The sequence below is a fragment of the Delphinus delphis genome, chromosome 13 (genome assembly GCF_949987515.2).
Source record: "Delphinus delphis chromosome 13, mDelDel1.2, whole genome shotgun sequence".
NCBI classification, from domain to species: Eukaryota; Metazoa; Chordata; class Mammalia; order Artiodactyla; family Delphinidae; genus Delphinus; species Delphinus delphis.
In genome coordinates, this window is record NC_082695.1 from 85,070,052 (window position 1) to 85,087,103 (window position 17,052).

Genomic DNA, 17,052 nt, shown 5'->3' on the forward strand with positions numbered 1-17,052 from the left:
CTTTTGACACCAAAAACAATTTCAAATGATGCTGTTTCAGGCAGTTATAGATACTTGGAAATCAATCATACTTTAAACAATACTACTTTTTATTATTTCAAGGTGTTCCTTTAGATTGTTAGGCACTTGCCAGATGGATAGCTTTGGAGTATATATTTCTAGCGTGAATCTTGCCCTTGAACTCAAGACCAGTAGATTCAGCCTCCTGTTAGAGACCCGTCTTGGATGTCAGTGGGCTTCCTCATTGAACATGTCCTAAAATGATGTTCTCCTTCAGACCAGCTCAGTTTTTCCCGGGCTGAAATCTTTGATGTTGTCTTTGACTCCTCTCCTCCAGACTCCATGTGCAGTCCCTAGGGAAATGTTTGGTTCTAATCACAAATACGTGTCTAGAATTTGACCAGATCTCTTCTCTACCGCCGGCCCTCGGTCCAAAGCACTGTCACCTCTGCCTGGATTATTGCAAGGGCCAGTTAGTTCCTCCCTCTCTCTGTGTCCCCGCACCGCCCCCTTCCCCTGCCCCCACAGTCTGTGCTAAACAGAACAGCTAGAGGACTCTATTAAAACGCGAGTCCCGCACATCTGTCCTCCGTTCAGACGCCTGCGACGCTTTCCTTCTCACTCAGTGCCAGCCCAGACTGTGTGGCCTAGGAGCTTGGTACCTCCCCCAGTGCCCGGCCACCACCTCGTCCCTCCTCTGCTCCGCGTTCCACTGCGGACGGCCCCACGGGCTCGTGCCCCAGGGCTCCGTGGCTGCCCTTCCTTCTGTGGCCTGCTGCCCCCTGCTTGGTGGAATACCCAGCTTGCCACTGCAGTCCTGAGCCACCCAAATGTAAAATGCTGATCCCCTGTTGAGGTTTCAGCTCTTCCTTCTCTATTTTGTTTTTTCTCCCACCACTTTTCTTCACTCTTTAAGATGCTCTGTATTGTAGCTTTTGTTCTTGTCATCTGTTTCCCTCACTAGGTTTTACGGTTTCCGAGGCAGGGACTTCTCTTTGTTTGATCACCTGTGTACCACAGTTGCCTAGACCGTTCCTGTCTAGGGTAGGTCCTGCTTTTAGCATACGCATTAGCTTGTGTACACATGATTAGGGGAGTCCGTGCGGGAGCGTGGCAGGCTGAGTGCTGCTGCTTCGTCCTGATGAGAAGCCACAGGTTATAGAAGGGAGGCTCCGTGAAGACGCGACTTTAACCGTCTGATTTTGTATCCTACATGCAGAACCTGCCCATGGCTGGTACATAGTCACCAGTGAATGAATGGAAACAAGCAAAGTGTTAAGTCACGTGTGCTCATTGGGAGCAAGGCATTTCAGTTGTATAGCTTTTCAGATTCAGGATTATTTTTGTTTTATTTCTGGTGGTATCTAGATTATAAACTTTCCAAAACAACCATTATTATGTTAAAATATTAATACTCTTATGGTGGCAGTGAAGGATAGTCTCCGTTCAGTAAACACAAATTACTGGCAATCTTATTATCCATGGAGGTTGGGAAGTTTATTTTAGTCGGTCATGCTTGGCTTATATTGTTTCACTGCAGATGATGTTGAGACTTTTACACTACACATACTTCAGTTAGACCAAATTAAAAGAATTTATAGTTACTTTATGTCGGGTTTTGGATGAATAAATATTTTGCATTTGACTACAATTGAGCTGTGTTTTAGTATTGTAAATTCTTCCCCATAATAATAAAAAATTGTTATTCCTGTAGATAATTTAGTATTATAGACATCCAGCAGATTATGTCAGAATGTTAAATTATAAGAAGAAGCTTTCCTTCTCTGTGTACTTTAGTTTGTTCCCCTGTGCAGTGTAATATTTTTGTTTTACTTCTTAAACCTGAAACATTTTAATTAATAAAATTTTTGTCTTTTAAAAGCTACACTGTGGTTTCTAAGCTCAGATCTCTTAAATTATACTTGGTCATATAAATAAGCTGTGCTTTGCAACTCTGGGTTCTTAACCTTTGCTCTTTGCTATTAGCTTTATGTTTTTTTAATTATAGGAAAATAGAGGACAGTAGGGAAGTTATGACTTCAATGGACTGTTGTTATTGCTGTATTCTTTTTTAAGGAAATGAAAAATATTATTTATTTTGTTCAAATCAAACAGAAACAAATATAGAATATCTTACACTGTAATTTTTGTTAAGCACTTAACATCATCACAGTTTGATTCTTTGTATGTAATAATCATTTTTTCATTTTATGGATTGGTGGTATGATTGGTTATTTATAGTTGTAAAGCATGTGTTGTCCATAATTGTTACTCAGTGTAGAGAAAAGAATGAATGCTATTTTTAGTGTTATACAAATGCATTACTTGAATAATGGACTCAGTCATTAAAAAAATACAAACATATTATTTTAGCCTCAAAACTGAGGTTCCCTAATATTATATGAAAATAACCAAAATAGACCAGACATGAAAAGGAGCATTCACATTTTTGTCTTGGCTTTTGACACACGTCTCTTCCATAAGGCCACAGTACTGTATAGTCTTGTGTTGCCTGTTTGTGCAAACACGTCCAGATGAATTCAGTGTTTAATGGTAAGAATCTTATAACATGCCAATTTGATTTGTAGCCCTTCATATCATAGAATGCTAATTAAAATCATATTTTTGCACATGCCATGCCTTTCATGTATATATGCAAATAGATTCTGTTGCCTTTCAGCTATTAGTAACTTTATGAAGGACAGCTGTAATACGTAATTAACAAAATTACGTATGCAAGCCCCTTTTACACTTAAAGTTACAATAGTAAAATTTTTTTGCTTATCAAGAGAGTCTGATGCTTCTGAATGAGATCTAAATTGTTTTAAATACTCACACGACGTAATTAAATTGTGTTGTACTCTATATATGCAGAAGAATGGTGCACTATGCGCTGGCTCCTGATTCCTGTCCATTTCATATCTATGTCAACAAAATTGAATTAAGTCATCTGATTTGTATGTAAAATAAGATAGCATGTCAGGTAATACTTTTTGCTTGTTTTAGTTATACCTTCTGGGCACTTAAGTACATTTTTTTTTTTTTTGCTTGTATTGCAGACATGGTAAACATATCATTTTTAAAAAACCTCTCCAAATAATTACCATGTTTTTAAGGAAGCTTCATGAAGGCTATTCATTTTCTCTTTTACAGTCCCTTAAATGTTTAATAAAATGACATTTTCTCAAACTCATTTCATGATTGAAGTGTGGGATCAACTAAGGGGCAGGGAATGTGATACTGAGGTGTTGCTTTATCTTTCTTACTAACTGACAGTGAAGACAGTGACTAAAGAACTAAAATCATTGGTTTGGTCCCTGTTCGTCTACTCAAGTGAGAAAATGAACCAGTGAATTTAAATGCAGCTATTTCTTCTGGTTTTCAGGTATTGCAGTATATTAATCTGTATGCAAGCTTTCTGCTTAGAATTTAGTGCCATTGTAATGTGCATTTTCATGTTATAGATATATATTCATGTTACATATATATATTTATATATAAAATCCATGTCTATTTTTTAAAAATTTAGTATGTGTTTCTAGCAGAGAGTTAAGTTTTAGTTCTATAATAACTTTTTTTTTTTTTTTTTTAGGGTTGCTTTTGTAATGAAGAAACACCTAAATACTCATCTACTGGGAAAACATGGAGTTGGCACACCAAAAGAAAGGTAATTTTCATCCATTTTTAAAAAATTTAACTAATATAATTATGTTTTCATTTTAGATTTTGTTTAGTGGGGTGACTCCTAGAACTTTATCAAGTCAGTTTGTCATGTTCTACATTAGTGGTACTCTGTTGTTGAATATCATATTTTATGCCATTCTCCCATAAGAATTTTTTTTAACAACTTTATTGGAGTATAATTGCTTTACAGTGTTGTGTTAGTTGCTGCTGTATAACAAAGTGAATCATCTATATGCATACATATATCCCCATATTTCCTCCCTCTTGCGTCTCCCTCCCACCTTCCCTATCCCATCCCTCTAGGCGGTCACAAAGCACCTAGCTGATCTCCCTGTGCTATGCGGCTGCTTCCCACTAGCTATCTATTTTACATTTTGTAGTGTATATATGTCCATGCCATTCTCTCACTTCGTCCCAGCTTACCCTTCCCCCTCCCTGTGTCCTCAAGTCCGTTCTCTTCATCTGCGTCTTTTCCAATAAGAATTTAATGTTGCATTTTAATTGTAGAAAATTCAATCTAAGAATATTTGAAAAGATTTGAGGGATTTGAATTTGTGAAACAACCTTGAAATAGTAGAAGAGTTAAATTAGAGGGAATTGACCTCTGCAAATGCATCAGAATGAGCTAAAATAAATATGTAAAACCAAACTATTTTCATTTGAACTTTGTGTATTTTTATTTTGAGGTTTTAAAATAACATTTTTTGAATTCTTACTGTAGAATTAAACATTGCTGATGTTAAAAAAGAAATACATCTTGTGTCATCCTCCAAATAATACTACGGTTGCCATGTCATGAAAAATAACACTACAATTACTGTGTCATCAACTGCCAGGTTTTCTTTTTTCTTGCTACTGTATCATAATTAGCTTCATCACATAGACTTAATTATATTAGGTGAACTGAAATACAGCAATGTCAGCTACCAGGTGAGCCTGGCTACTTCTGAAACTCTAAATCTTTAAAATGTGCAGCTCCCTCAGCACTAGTGCAAGCACTCTCACCTCCTTCAAAGACCTGGTAGGTTTTCAGCTTTCCCCAAATCCTCCAAGATGGTATCTGAAATTCTGCAGACACTCCTAGACACTTTTGTTTTAAATACTATTTGAAAATGTCAGTCATGATGCAATTTATTCTATCATTCTATAGCCTAGGGCTTCTTCTGCCATGTTTGTAAATGTTTAATAAATTTTTAAAAAATTTAAAATACTCATCAATATGTTCTGTGTTTACAAGGAATTTAACTTGACTTTTCTATTGGTGGCATATTGTTTTTCTTTAGCATTTTAGTTTGGACATGACTACTGTGTCAGAATATTGGAATGTTACATATGCCTACTTTCTGCCTTTTGGTTTCTCATGCTTTTCTTTGTAACATTATATTTAACTTGAGACAAAATTTATGTGTTGAACAGATCCTGAATGCATTATTCTTGAAATTCAAAAGATTTTGTATTATTTAAATTGTAATTTGGAACCTGTCAAAGTTATATTTTGTAAGTATTTAAGAAACAAAACATTTGTAGTTATTGTGTTCTTGTTGCTTTCATTTGCATTATCTCATTAATCATTATATGACATTATCAGTGGTGCATTGTTATTCTATTATAGAACTAAACACAGATTCAGGAATATACAACAATTTCTTCAATATCTCATCATTAATAAGTGTTGGAATTGTTATTTTCCTAATTCTGGTGCTCTTCTGTGTACTGATTATATTATCTCACGTTGAAATCTTTACATATAGGTACTTAGGGTGTTTTATTCACACAATAAATTTGAATGAAAACAATCTAGATCAGATAATTAGTAAAAATAAAATGTTTCCCTACTATATAACTCGTATACATTTTGAACTCAAATGTATCATTTTTGCTTTTTATTTAGGAATTTTAAAAATTTGAGTATGTCTGTTCATATGGTTTCATATTAATGAAAAATTCAACATCTTAAACATATATTTATCCTCCAAGCACCTTAAAAACAGTAGATACCTCCTATATATGGTGCTAGGAGTTTGAAAATTCTTAGGTTTTTCCATTTTCCATTTACTTTTTCCTGTGCGTTCCAGGATAACTCTCTGTTGCTTTCACTCATTTCAGTCCCTAATACAAAAAGAGAGGCTAAAAAGAGGCAAGAGAAAGATTGCATGTCTTTTTTAGCCTTTGAGGTATGGTAAGCTTTTTCTCCAATTTTTACATGATTTTTGTCCTCAAATGAGGAGATGAGTCTCAAATGGGAAAATATTCCTCATCTTCTGGGTTATTACCTTCTAAGTAGTCCAAGTGCAGAGTTCATCTACATTCAACATTAGACTAAATTGTTTTTCCTACCAAAAATTCTGTGTTTCAGAGGACCTCTTGTTTATGATATCTGTTTATAGATAGGGCATCCTCTCTTCCTGATAGAAATACTGAGTTGGAATACCAGGGCTTCAGCCGCAGCATAATTTCCCAGTAGATGTCCATAGCTGGAGAAGGCTAAGATTTAAGTAGCAAAATCTAGCACGGTAAATACGAAAGGCTCCTTCCTTCCAGCCACCTTCCTCCATTCCTTGGAGAGGGAATTGATGCCTTTTAACAGTCTTAGGAAACAAAGAAACTCTTTATCAGCATATTCAACCATCACTTTGGGCATAACTGTTCTCTAAATTAAGTTAAACATTTTTTTCTTACCTACTTAAAACATTAATGCCTTGGCCATAGTTTTGCAAGCTTGCTATATTTTAATTTCTCTAGGACAATATAATCAGTTTATTCTTTTTATGTTTTGAATTTGATTCTCCCCTCTTATGCATTGCATATTATAGCAAATAGTAATAGAAGTTAGCTAAATAGGCTGTGACAATTAAATTAATAATGCATTTTGTTTGCAAGTATTTAGGCCTTGTGCTTTGACTGATATATGCAAAAATGATAATTTATTACAAATAAATCATATTCTTGCACTATAGTTTGATGAACTAGTGAATTTTGTCAGCATGACTGTCATTAGCAACAGAAAAGTAGATAATTTCAAATATATATTTTTTGACTCTGTGAACACCTGAAGTGATGGCTTGTGTAAGAACATACTTTTTTGTCCCTAAATTTGCATGAACTTATTTTAAGGTAGTATATTACTATATTTTAGAAGTCTTGTACACTTATATATAAACAACTAAATATAGCCACATTCGGTTCACATTCCAAAATGATAAACTCCAATTAATTTGCACGTTCATTCTAAAGTATTCCTTATTTTAAGTAAGTAATTCTCTTTATAATATAGTTAGCCAAAGTAGCTTTCTGACTCTCTGAAATCTCTAATAGAAATCTAGAAAACGAGCTTATCCACAATTATCACAATTGAAACAGCCATAATAAGTATATCTTATGTGAAAGCCAGGTGCATATTACAATAGAAAGAGATAGCATTTGTAGTTCAGTGCTTGGAAATCAGCTGGACTTTGAATGACTGTGTAAACAGGAGGAGGGGGAAATGATTCACTCAGAATTTCTGATCTGATACATTGCTTTTGTGGTGTCTGGGACAATATCAGGAAATGTCTATACTGGCAGTATCTATGGAAGGCTGATGTGCTCCCCAAGCCAGTTTTACCAGTAAAGGATTTTAAGTTGGATGTGTATATCTGAGAATCTAAGAGCTAAATAATGTACCTAGTTTTTCAAGTTATTAATGAATATCCAGATTAAAACCGTAGTATTTTTTCAATGAAGCAATTTTTGCAGGAGTCTGTGAATATTCTAAGTCTCAGATTGTGCCTTATTGTCATCCTAGCTGTGGGGTATCTTCAGGCCCCTGGGGGCAGGCTCAGGGCTGGCCAGTGAATTTGTTCAAGTGAATGGGTTTCCCCCAGGCCTTCTTCAGATTCCTGAGCCCTGATGTTTTTGTTGGCTTCTCTCCTTTATCAGACATTTGTCACTTGTGATTGGGCATCTTACTTTTAACAGTATCTTTGAACTTATTGATAATAAAATCTTTTCCCCTCATTTTTACATATACCAGATATTATGTAGTCTGAGTGTGGGATAGAAATACTAGCAGCCCTGACAGTGGTTCTAATTTGTTATGAACAATTGCTATAGGACAGGATGTTGTGTAAGTCTTTTGGAATCTATCTCATCTCCTTTCTCAAAAACTTTTTTTTTTGCGCAGTATGCGGGCCTCTCACTGTTGTGGCCTCTCCCGTTGCGGAGCACAGGCTCCGGACGCGCAGACTCAGCGGCCGTGGCTCACGGGCCCAGCCGCTCTGCGGCACGTGGGATCTTCCTGGACCGGGGCACAAACCCGTGTCCCCTGCATCAGCAGGCAGACTCTCTACCACTGCGCCACCAGGGAAGCCCAAGAACTTTTTTATTTATATGGTAAAAATTGTGTGAAGGCATCATCATTGTTTTCTGTCTCTCAGTTTAGATGTAAGCCTCACCCTTTTTCTTTTTCTTTCTTTCTTTTTCTTTCTTTCTTTCTTTCTTTCTTTCTTTCTTTCTTTCTTTCTTTCTTTCTTTCCTTCCTTCTTTCTTTTCTTTCTTTCTTCCTTCCTTCCTTTCTCCCTCTCTCTCTCTCTCTCTCTCTCTCTCTCTCTCCCCCCCCCCTTCCTTCCTTTCTTTCTTTCACATCTTTATTGGAGTATAGTTACTTTACAATGGTGTGTTACTTTCTGCTTCATAACAAAGTGAATCAGCTACACATATACATACTGAAGCATGAGAATGTCATCCGAAACCCAAACATTTCCTGGGAAAAGCATATATACGTGTACGTGCACAGTTGTTATTGAAGCTTTGCCAGTGATACTTTGGGTTCATTAGAAACTTAGGTTACTTTTAATTGAGAGAATAATACATTTTTTAAAAACTCTGAATTACATATATTTAGGTAGACTCAGATTTTTCCTATTAGAAGAGATTATATTCATAATGTGAGATCAGCTCCTGCTGTTGTCACTTGATTGTCCATTTTAGATAAGTAACTTGCCTTTTGGCTAAGTTGTTATTGCTTATATTTTCTTTTATTAAAGGATCAACCATTTTCCTTAATATTTGTTCCATGTGAATTTCTGTAAGGTAAATTCTGTTTTCTATTTGATCATTGAAACAGGTAGCTTATTCTCATGGATGCATTGAGATATTTCATTCCGTGTTGAGTGTCCTCGTCTCTGAAGAGTGTCCTTTATAACACTTGTCAGTCACGTTGTGTTTTCTGGCTCAGGTCTGCTGTCCCGTCACCACTGCTTATTGCTTTTCGCTTATCGGTTTCCCCTCTCAGTTCTTCTCTTAATCAATGGCTAGTGCTTTTTTTTCTTTAATGAGGCCCAATTTTGGGGAAAAAAAAGTGTCTATGGGCTCCCTTCTGCTTTAAAAAATATTTATATAAGAAGTGACTCTGTTGAGCCAAAATGGAGGAGAAACATTTCAATTCATTCTATCTCGGATTGCTTATTTTAATGAGTGGGAGGTTGTTATATTTCAGTGACTTACTATTGCTTTTGCGTGAGCTTAGGACTCCCTTTCCGCCATCTTCTCCCATTTCTCCATCTGTAGACAGCATCTAGTATATAAATAGTATCCTATGATCATTTTACATCATTTTATTATAAGAAAGTTGGATTGAATAGACAGCCCTGCTAAATAATTATTTCTATGTGGAATGATAGAAGTCACATCACTCATGTAAAGCCAAGGTTGTTATTTTTAGAAAACTCTCTTCTATATTTTACTGACTTAATCTGACCACTTATTAAGGTACATAAGGAGATAATATATATTTTCCACTGAAGTTATCTTGTTAGCATTTGGGTAGTATTTCTAAATTAAATGGATAATTAGGATGTTCTATGGTTGCTTTATGACAAATGTTTTCTTACTGAAATGGGTATATTCTAATTCTTACTTTATAAATTTTCCAGGTGAAAGTTAGCAAAAGTTAGCATCATTGGTGAGAATATCAGGATCTCAGCTCCTCATTTGTTTGTTGAAGTTTCCAACTTACTTTTTGGGGAGGTGTTTGGACCTAGTTACAAATGGTTCTCATGACTCATCTCTGAGGGGATAGAAAACCCGCTTTTCACGCTCATAACTTCATTGGGGCCCTCAGTTTCCACGAAGCAACGGTAGCCCTGCTCCTACTTCAGTTGCGTAGTGCAAAGCTATGTGGAATATCTGGATTCTGTATATTTGTTCTATAATTTAGTTTGCTGTTCTGAATAAATATTCTTTCTACTCATTTCTCAATGTGCTTTCAGTTTTACCCTTCAATCAGTCCCATCCCTAGAGAGCTGCTTTCCTTTGCCCCCATTGGTTTTGTTTTCTTCCTCCAATAACATTTTGACTGATTTTGTACTTAGTTTTTATGATAATGACTTAAATTTCAGAATGTTTTAAGAAGTAACCTTATAAAATGCATGTCTTTATTGTAAAGATCGTGCTCAGGGGCGCAGCTCCTGAACACATGTCATATTTTCCTGGTGAGATCCTGGGGGTGGGGGGGCAGTGTCTTTCTGGTCTCTCTTCCAGGAAAAGTTGTGCCTTTCTGAAACAACTTGTCATTTTGGTCTTAAGTACTAGCAAATCGTGAGTATAATTGAGTTTTCTTCTTCATGTTTACTGCTGGGAAGCTCAGTGCCAAAATTGTAATTCATCTCTAGAAATCAGGATGGACTTCATGGAATGCATTTTATTTACTACTGTTATTTCTAGTTTCATCCTTTTTTCCCTTATGGGAAATTCCCATTTTATGTGAGTGGTATATTTTAACAACCTCACATAAATCACAGCTCACATAATTCAAGGGAAGTTTTGCAATGAGAATTTTTGTGGAGTAGGGTCAGTATTTGTCTGGGAGGACATGTGTCTCCAGCCCTGTGGTTTGGGGGCATTGTGTCGAGCAGTGTGCAGCCCTGTTATGAGACATGTTTTTAATTGTCCTTGCCCTGTTGTATGAAAATTTAGTGCACTTTAATGGTGCTTTTTATTTTTTGAGATTATCTTATTTTGAGGAATGCTTGCTCCTAAAGTGTGCTGAGCAGACATGGTGTGTAGTCCCCAGCCAAAGAAGGGAGGGTTGCTTAACTTTTATAGCAGGGTCCTTGCTCTCTGCTCCGTCAGAAGTAACTGCTGCTCTTAGCGCATCACAGTTGTGCTGATAAAATTCCATGTTTACTACTCTAGGGGAGATTTTCATGTTAGCAGTAGGGAAAGTCTAAGTGTTAGAAGTATGTGTGTGTTACAGAAATGTAAGATTGTTTTCTTTGTTTTCTAAAACATTTTAAAATTTTAAGCTAGTATTTTATTGAGCGTTCATCTCTGTGTGTTTTATTCCTGGGCATTTAAATAGACATGGATATTATATGATTCTTGTTCTTTAGAAGATATTGTAGGTTATGCAGTTATCCATAACATGTGAAAAGAAAAGCTACACAATGATACAAAAGAAAGTTTTAGAAGCGGGAACAATTAATTTTGCTTAAGAGGTATTATGGGGGATGCTAATGAAGACATCTAATTTATTCATTAATTTATTCTCCCAATAAACATTCACTACATCTGCTATTTACAATTACTGCTGTGTTCCAAAACTGAAATGGCATGTCGTGTTTGAAGATGATACACCCTCCGTTCTCACGCCCCTTCAATTTAGGGTTGATGGACCGAGGCTAAGGATAGAGGGATAATACGCACATACAGGAAAAGGAGAATTTTATTAGGAGGCGCTGACAAAAATACAGTAGGGTGCTATTCCAGAGAGTGTCTGGGCCGGGTGTTGCTTTAGGATGAGTGCTCAGGAAAGACCTTTCTGAAGGGGTGCATTTTAAGTGAAGCGTAGATTCGGAACCCTCCCAGCAGAGAGCACAGTCAGAGGCCTCCGGTGAGGTGTGCGCGAGCTTGGTGAGTCCTGCCCCACTGCGCCCTGGGGCTGGGGGAGGGCAGAGGGGGAGATGAAGAGCTAAGACCCCAGCTGTGCGCTGTTTAGGAAACGGTCACCCGTGGCAGTGTTTCCTTTAGCGGGATCGTGGGGCGGGTGAGGGTGGGCCTGGGCAACTGAGTCGGAATCCGGCTGGGAAAGAGCCTTGAATGCTGTGCCGGCTTTACCTCTTACTCTGTACAGAAGAGGAAGCCAGCAAGCCGTCAGTGGAGTTCAGCCCCGGCCGGGACAGTGTGGGCAAGTGGGTTAGCCGGTCACAGCGGCATTTCCTGGAGACCCTCACCGGCTCTCCCTGCCTCGCCTGCTCCCTCTCTCCCTCAGTGCCAGTCACCTTGCCTGATTCAGTTGCGGAGCTTGCCTGCAAATAAGCCGTTTAGGCATTGGTTTTACAGGCAGACCTTGTTTTATTGTGCTTTGCAAATATTGTACTTTTTACAGATCGAAGGTTTGTTCCAACCCTGCATCAAGCAAGCCCATCAGCTCCATTTTTCCAGCAACATTTGCTCACTTCCTGTCTCTTTGTCACATTTGGTAATTCTCACAAGATTTCAAACTTTTTATTATTATTATATTTGTTATGGTGACCTCTGATCAGTGATCTTTGATACTCTTACTACGACTCTGAAGGCTCAGATGATGGTTAGCATTTTTTAGCAATAAAGTATTCTTAATTAAGGTATGAATATTGTTTTTTAAGACATGATGCTATTGCACACTTAACAGACTACAATATAGTGTAAAGGTAACTTTTATATGCACTGGGAAACCGAAAAATTCATGCTACTGGCTTTTCTGTGACACTTAGCTTTAGTGTGGTGGTTGGGAACTGAACCTGCAGTGTCTCCGAGGTCTGCCTGTATTTTGTTAGACACATTCTGTTCCCAACTGCGTAACGTATTTCTTCCTTTCTCTATACTTTTGTTCTTCCTATTCCTCATTACACTCCTACTACATTCCATCTTTCCTGGTTATCATTCCAAATCATTATTTTATTTCAAGCTTCAGTATGAGGCCCCTGTCTTCTATGAGTTTCTTCTTTGTGTATTCCATCTCTAAATGATTTTGCTTTTTTCATCATATTCCTATGGAACCTTGGTGAATAAAGTATATATATTTCTCTCTCCATCTCCCAAAGTGGAAACCCAAAAGGCTATAATGATACTGTATATGTTATAATGATTTAATCTAGTACTAGCTCATTGAGTTATTAGACCAGAAATGTATGGTTTAGTACTGATAATCTTTATTAAAATGACATCTGTTTTGTTCTATTGCCTCCTCTTTCATTCCTATATAGAAATAAAAGTGAATTCTGTGGAGATAGTGAACTATACCTTTTCTGCTATGAATGTTCTAATTGCTTTTGCATGTGATAATACATTGTTGTTTAATGTCACAAGTTAATTTTTTAAGGGTTTTGTTTTTTTTCTGCTACCATTTAGTAGTTCAGTCAGATCTTGGATATAAGAATATCTGCCGTTTTAACCCTTTTTGAAGTCAGTGAATAAGTGATCCCAAATATGATCAATCAGATATGTTAAATGTTCAGAATATAGGTGTTTTCCCTTGGCAGGCATCTAGAATATTTTTGGTTATTCTCTCCTTTTATTTCACTTAAATTGCTTTTAGAACACTGGGGCTTATGCATCTGGACTCTGATTAAAATATGCCTTAAGCTCTTATCCTTAATTCCCCATCAGTGCCAGAATTAAAGAGAACAAAGACCTATATGTTCACTGCAGCCTTCAATTAGGCCTAATTACCAACTTTCATACAGTTTCATTATACAGTACTGACTTCTTGTGAGATGTTCTTTATATTCATGATGTCTTGGTAGTTGCTTATAAAAGTGCAAGTTTAAATTTTTTCCTGAGGAATTTTCAGGAAACTTACAACCTTTCTGAAGTAATTTTTGTAAAGTTGGATCAAAGCAATATGATGATCCATTTTAACAGATGAAAAACAAGATGTTTACATTTCATTATGCCGCAGAACTCTGATAGGAAAACTCAAGGGTTTACACAGGGTATTCTCTAAGATATCTCCTCCCACCCCCAGTTCGTAGTCCTTGGGTCACTTGAATAATCCACTGTGAGCTTCAAACAAAGGGCTTGTCCACCAACCCTGTGCTGCTCTCGCCCTCGTACTCAGAGAAAACAAGCAGGCATTGATGTTCTGTAAGAGACTGGCCGATCTTGTAGTAGTCCTGATGTTCCACAGAATGACTGTCTTCTGCTGCTGCAGGTCCTTCATTCCCTTTCAAAAGAATCATGATGTCATTTGATACGTTCTAAGATATTAGCACCTCCTAAGGTTGAATCATATGAAATTAACACTTAGGTTAAAAACCATCAAATATTGGCAATTTCATTTGAGTCAAACCTAATTCTATTTAGAACTGTTTCTAGCATATGATGTCAATATAGAGATCTGCTTTTCAGTGAAGTAATCATGTCCATTGAGTTTTAAAATCTTCTTTTTTTTTTAAATTTTATTTATTTATTTTTGGCTGCATTGGGTCTCCATTGCTGTGCGTGGGCTTTCTCTAGTTGCGGCGAGCGGGGGCTACTCTTCATTGTGGTGCGCAGGCTTCTCATTGCAGTGGTTTCTCTTGTTGCGGAGCACGGGCTCTAGGTGTGCGGGCTTCAGTAGTTGTGGCTCATGGACTTAGTTGCTCCGCGGCATGTGGGATCTTCCTGGACCAGGGATTGAACCCGTGTCCCCTGCATTGGCAGGCAGATTCTTGACCACTGCGCCACCAGGGAAGCCCCTCCACTGAGTTTTAATGTAATCCAGTTCTTGCTTTTTTTTATAGACAGTGATTCCCTAGACATAGTGTGGTGCAGTAAGTATGATACAGAAATTGGGTCAGGATAACAGGAAAGCTGTCTCAGCAGACTTTTTTTTTTACTGTTTCCACTCAGTGTCCACTGAAAGCCATGTCTGCAGGTCTTCTAGGTCTGTGTCAGCTGCAATTTCAAGGCCCAGGTTTTGTCTCACTGTGAAAATCCTTCCCTGGATTTCCGTTCTATGTAATCGCTTCTTACTACTAAGAGGACTGATGTACGACTTAGCACTTTCCATTTGGATTCTCTTTTTTGTTTAAAACACAGTGGGTGTATGCCGTGGGTCCACACTAGATAATTTCTTGAGGGTGTGGTTGGCAACTTTCCTTCTCTGTCTCAGCTTTTTCAAAGGTGACTGACATTCAGTGAATGTTGATAGATTTAAGATATTAAAGTCCTCATTGAAATTTTTCTTTTTCAGGATGGACTTTTTCTTAGCTGGTCTAACATATGATTTATAGTCACATTTCTAAAAAGGCAGTGCAAACTAGTGTAGTTGTATGTAACTGTCGATGGTCCTGTCTCTTAATGGAGTCAACCTCAAGTGCATTCTTCCTGAGTCACTGTAGCTTTATCACCTTCTCCTGGGAGGCCCAGGACACATGTTCTCATTTTTCAGGGTTATGGTGACATGGACATGAATTTATAGTTATACAAGTACAAAAAACATCATACTATATATAAACACAGCATCTTATAATTTTAAAAGTGCTTACTTTTAGATAAAAACATGTTAAAGAAATTTTTAGTTGCTAAGGTCTAAACAATATCTGTGTCTCCTTTTTCATGCTAATCTGGTGGAGAAAAGGATTATGGGAAACAGCAGATTCAGCGGAACATATATATAATGAAGTTTTTATTTAAATTATACCCAAATTTTCTTTCAAGTTAATGAAAACAATAATTTTCCCTTTCCTTCTCACAGTGTATTATAATATGGAGAATGTCTTTTTCTCATTTCACATTGATAATTACATAATATGGATATGCCATATATTTTTGGCAACTAGAAAGTGGCAGTCTTATTGCTGGATATCAGGTCTTTAAAATTTTATACGCTTTCCTTTTTCTAAAAAAATATTGTTTGTATGATAATCATGTCTTGAAGATCAGGAAAATTTTTAACAAGAGAACTAGCCCAATGCTTATCATTTATTAGTACTCATAGTAATAGCAGTATATGAACATATTCAAAGTCTCAGTGAATTTCTGAGTTTTCTCTTTTTAATAAACAGGGGAAAAAACCTTACATAGAACACTGCTGTGTAAAACCAGTAAAAACCAAGTGCTCTGTCTGAAGCTGCAAGGGGGGCTGGGCCAAAGACCATGTCAGTGGTGGGGCCCCTTCTCTGCATCTCAGAGAAGCTGTGGCTTCCTCATCAGATTAAACAGACTCTCTTTATACGTCGAGCTCTTTTACTTGTATAGTAAGCCATTGACTTCTGCAGCTTTAGCATTTATAATACTGTTGATCCCTAAGTGATGAGACATAATGTAAATTTCTGTGGAAATTCCAGTTTGAATCTGATGTGCTCAGGTGCCGCTGAGTCTGAGCCCTTGACTTAGCTGGTGTTAGATCTCAGTACAGCTTTATTTACTGTGCTCTGCTTGTCATAGGTATCTGTGCCTCTGAAGAAGTGATTAAAACCAAAAGTCTAAACAGATCCAACTGCTGGAGTTGATGAAAATAAAGAAAGAATGAAAACAATGTAAGAGTGTAATCATTCTTAGCTAGAGATGTAAAGTTGGGATAAATTAAAATCCTGGAAGGTAATGTTCTTGTTTTCAAGTTCAGTAGTAAATTCATAGATATTCATTATATTATTGAGTGAATCAATAAAGTAAAATGGGGCCACAAATGGATCAGTGATGAGCAAACTTATTTTTGGCCCAGTTTTGTGCCTTGACGTTTATGTAGTGAGACCGTGATTTGCCACATTCGCGTGACCCACATCATATGCTTGATGGGAAACAAAGAAAGTTGGTTTCAGAAAACTTTCTATTTAGTTCTCTAGCTAGTACTGAAAGTACCCCATTCAATGAAGGAGAAAACGTTATTGAATCTTGAAGAGATGGCTCTCTTATTGGTAATGTTACGAATGGAATACATCTGGCTTTCAACAAAAATGTCAATTCTTAGAAAATCATTAGTCTGTAAACATTTATTTAAAATTACAGTGGGGAACTATTAATTCATGTGGCTGTTAACTCACTTTTATTATGAGAAAAGTTTGACTTGGAAATTTTAGGAAGTGTTTTTCCTTGCATAAGGTCAAGTTGGCAGTGGAGGGACCCTCAGCTCACCCTGCCATAGAGAAGCACTTTCTTCTGAGTGAAGCGGCTCTTAGAGGAGAAGGGTTGGGAAACCAACAGCTGTTCCTCTGGTGGAGCTGCCATCACAGAGAGGCACATCTCAGGAAGGACCCTGCTCTCACCGGGGATTTGGGTGGCCTGGGGCTGACCTCGCCTGCTGAGTCCTGGTCAGCCTCCAGCAGTATCTGAGAAAGAAATCGGGATGAGCTCTGTCCTAGGAATTGGAGGCCTTTTCATCCCAAGATGAAAGGTGCTACTTTCAGTCGAAATAGCTTCATCTTG

General features: G+C 37.3%; 1 protein-coding gene across 2 annotated transcripts in view; it reads left to right on the forward strand.

Moving 5' to 3' along the window:
• The window catches only part of ZNF407 (zinc finger protein 407), a 420,562-nt gene that overhangs the window by 150,698 nt on the left and 252,812 nt on the right, over positions 1-17,052 (forward strand). Inside the window, exons 4-5 of one of the 2 annotated variants that reach the window (XM_060029226.1) lie at positions 3,593-3,667; positions 10,204-10,260. In XM_060029226.1, coding sequence (XP_059885209.1) covers positions 3,593-3,667; positions 10,204-10,260 — 132 coding nt within the window. The remainder of the gene's footprint in view (positions 1-3,592; positions 3,668-10,203; positions 10,261-17,052) is intronic. The other variant, XM_060029227.1, reaches the window with a different exon arrangement.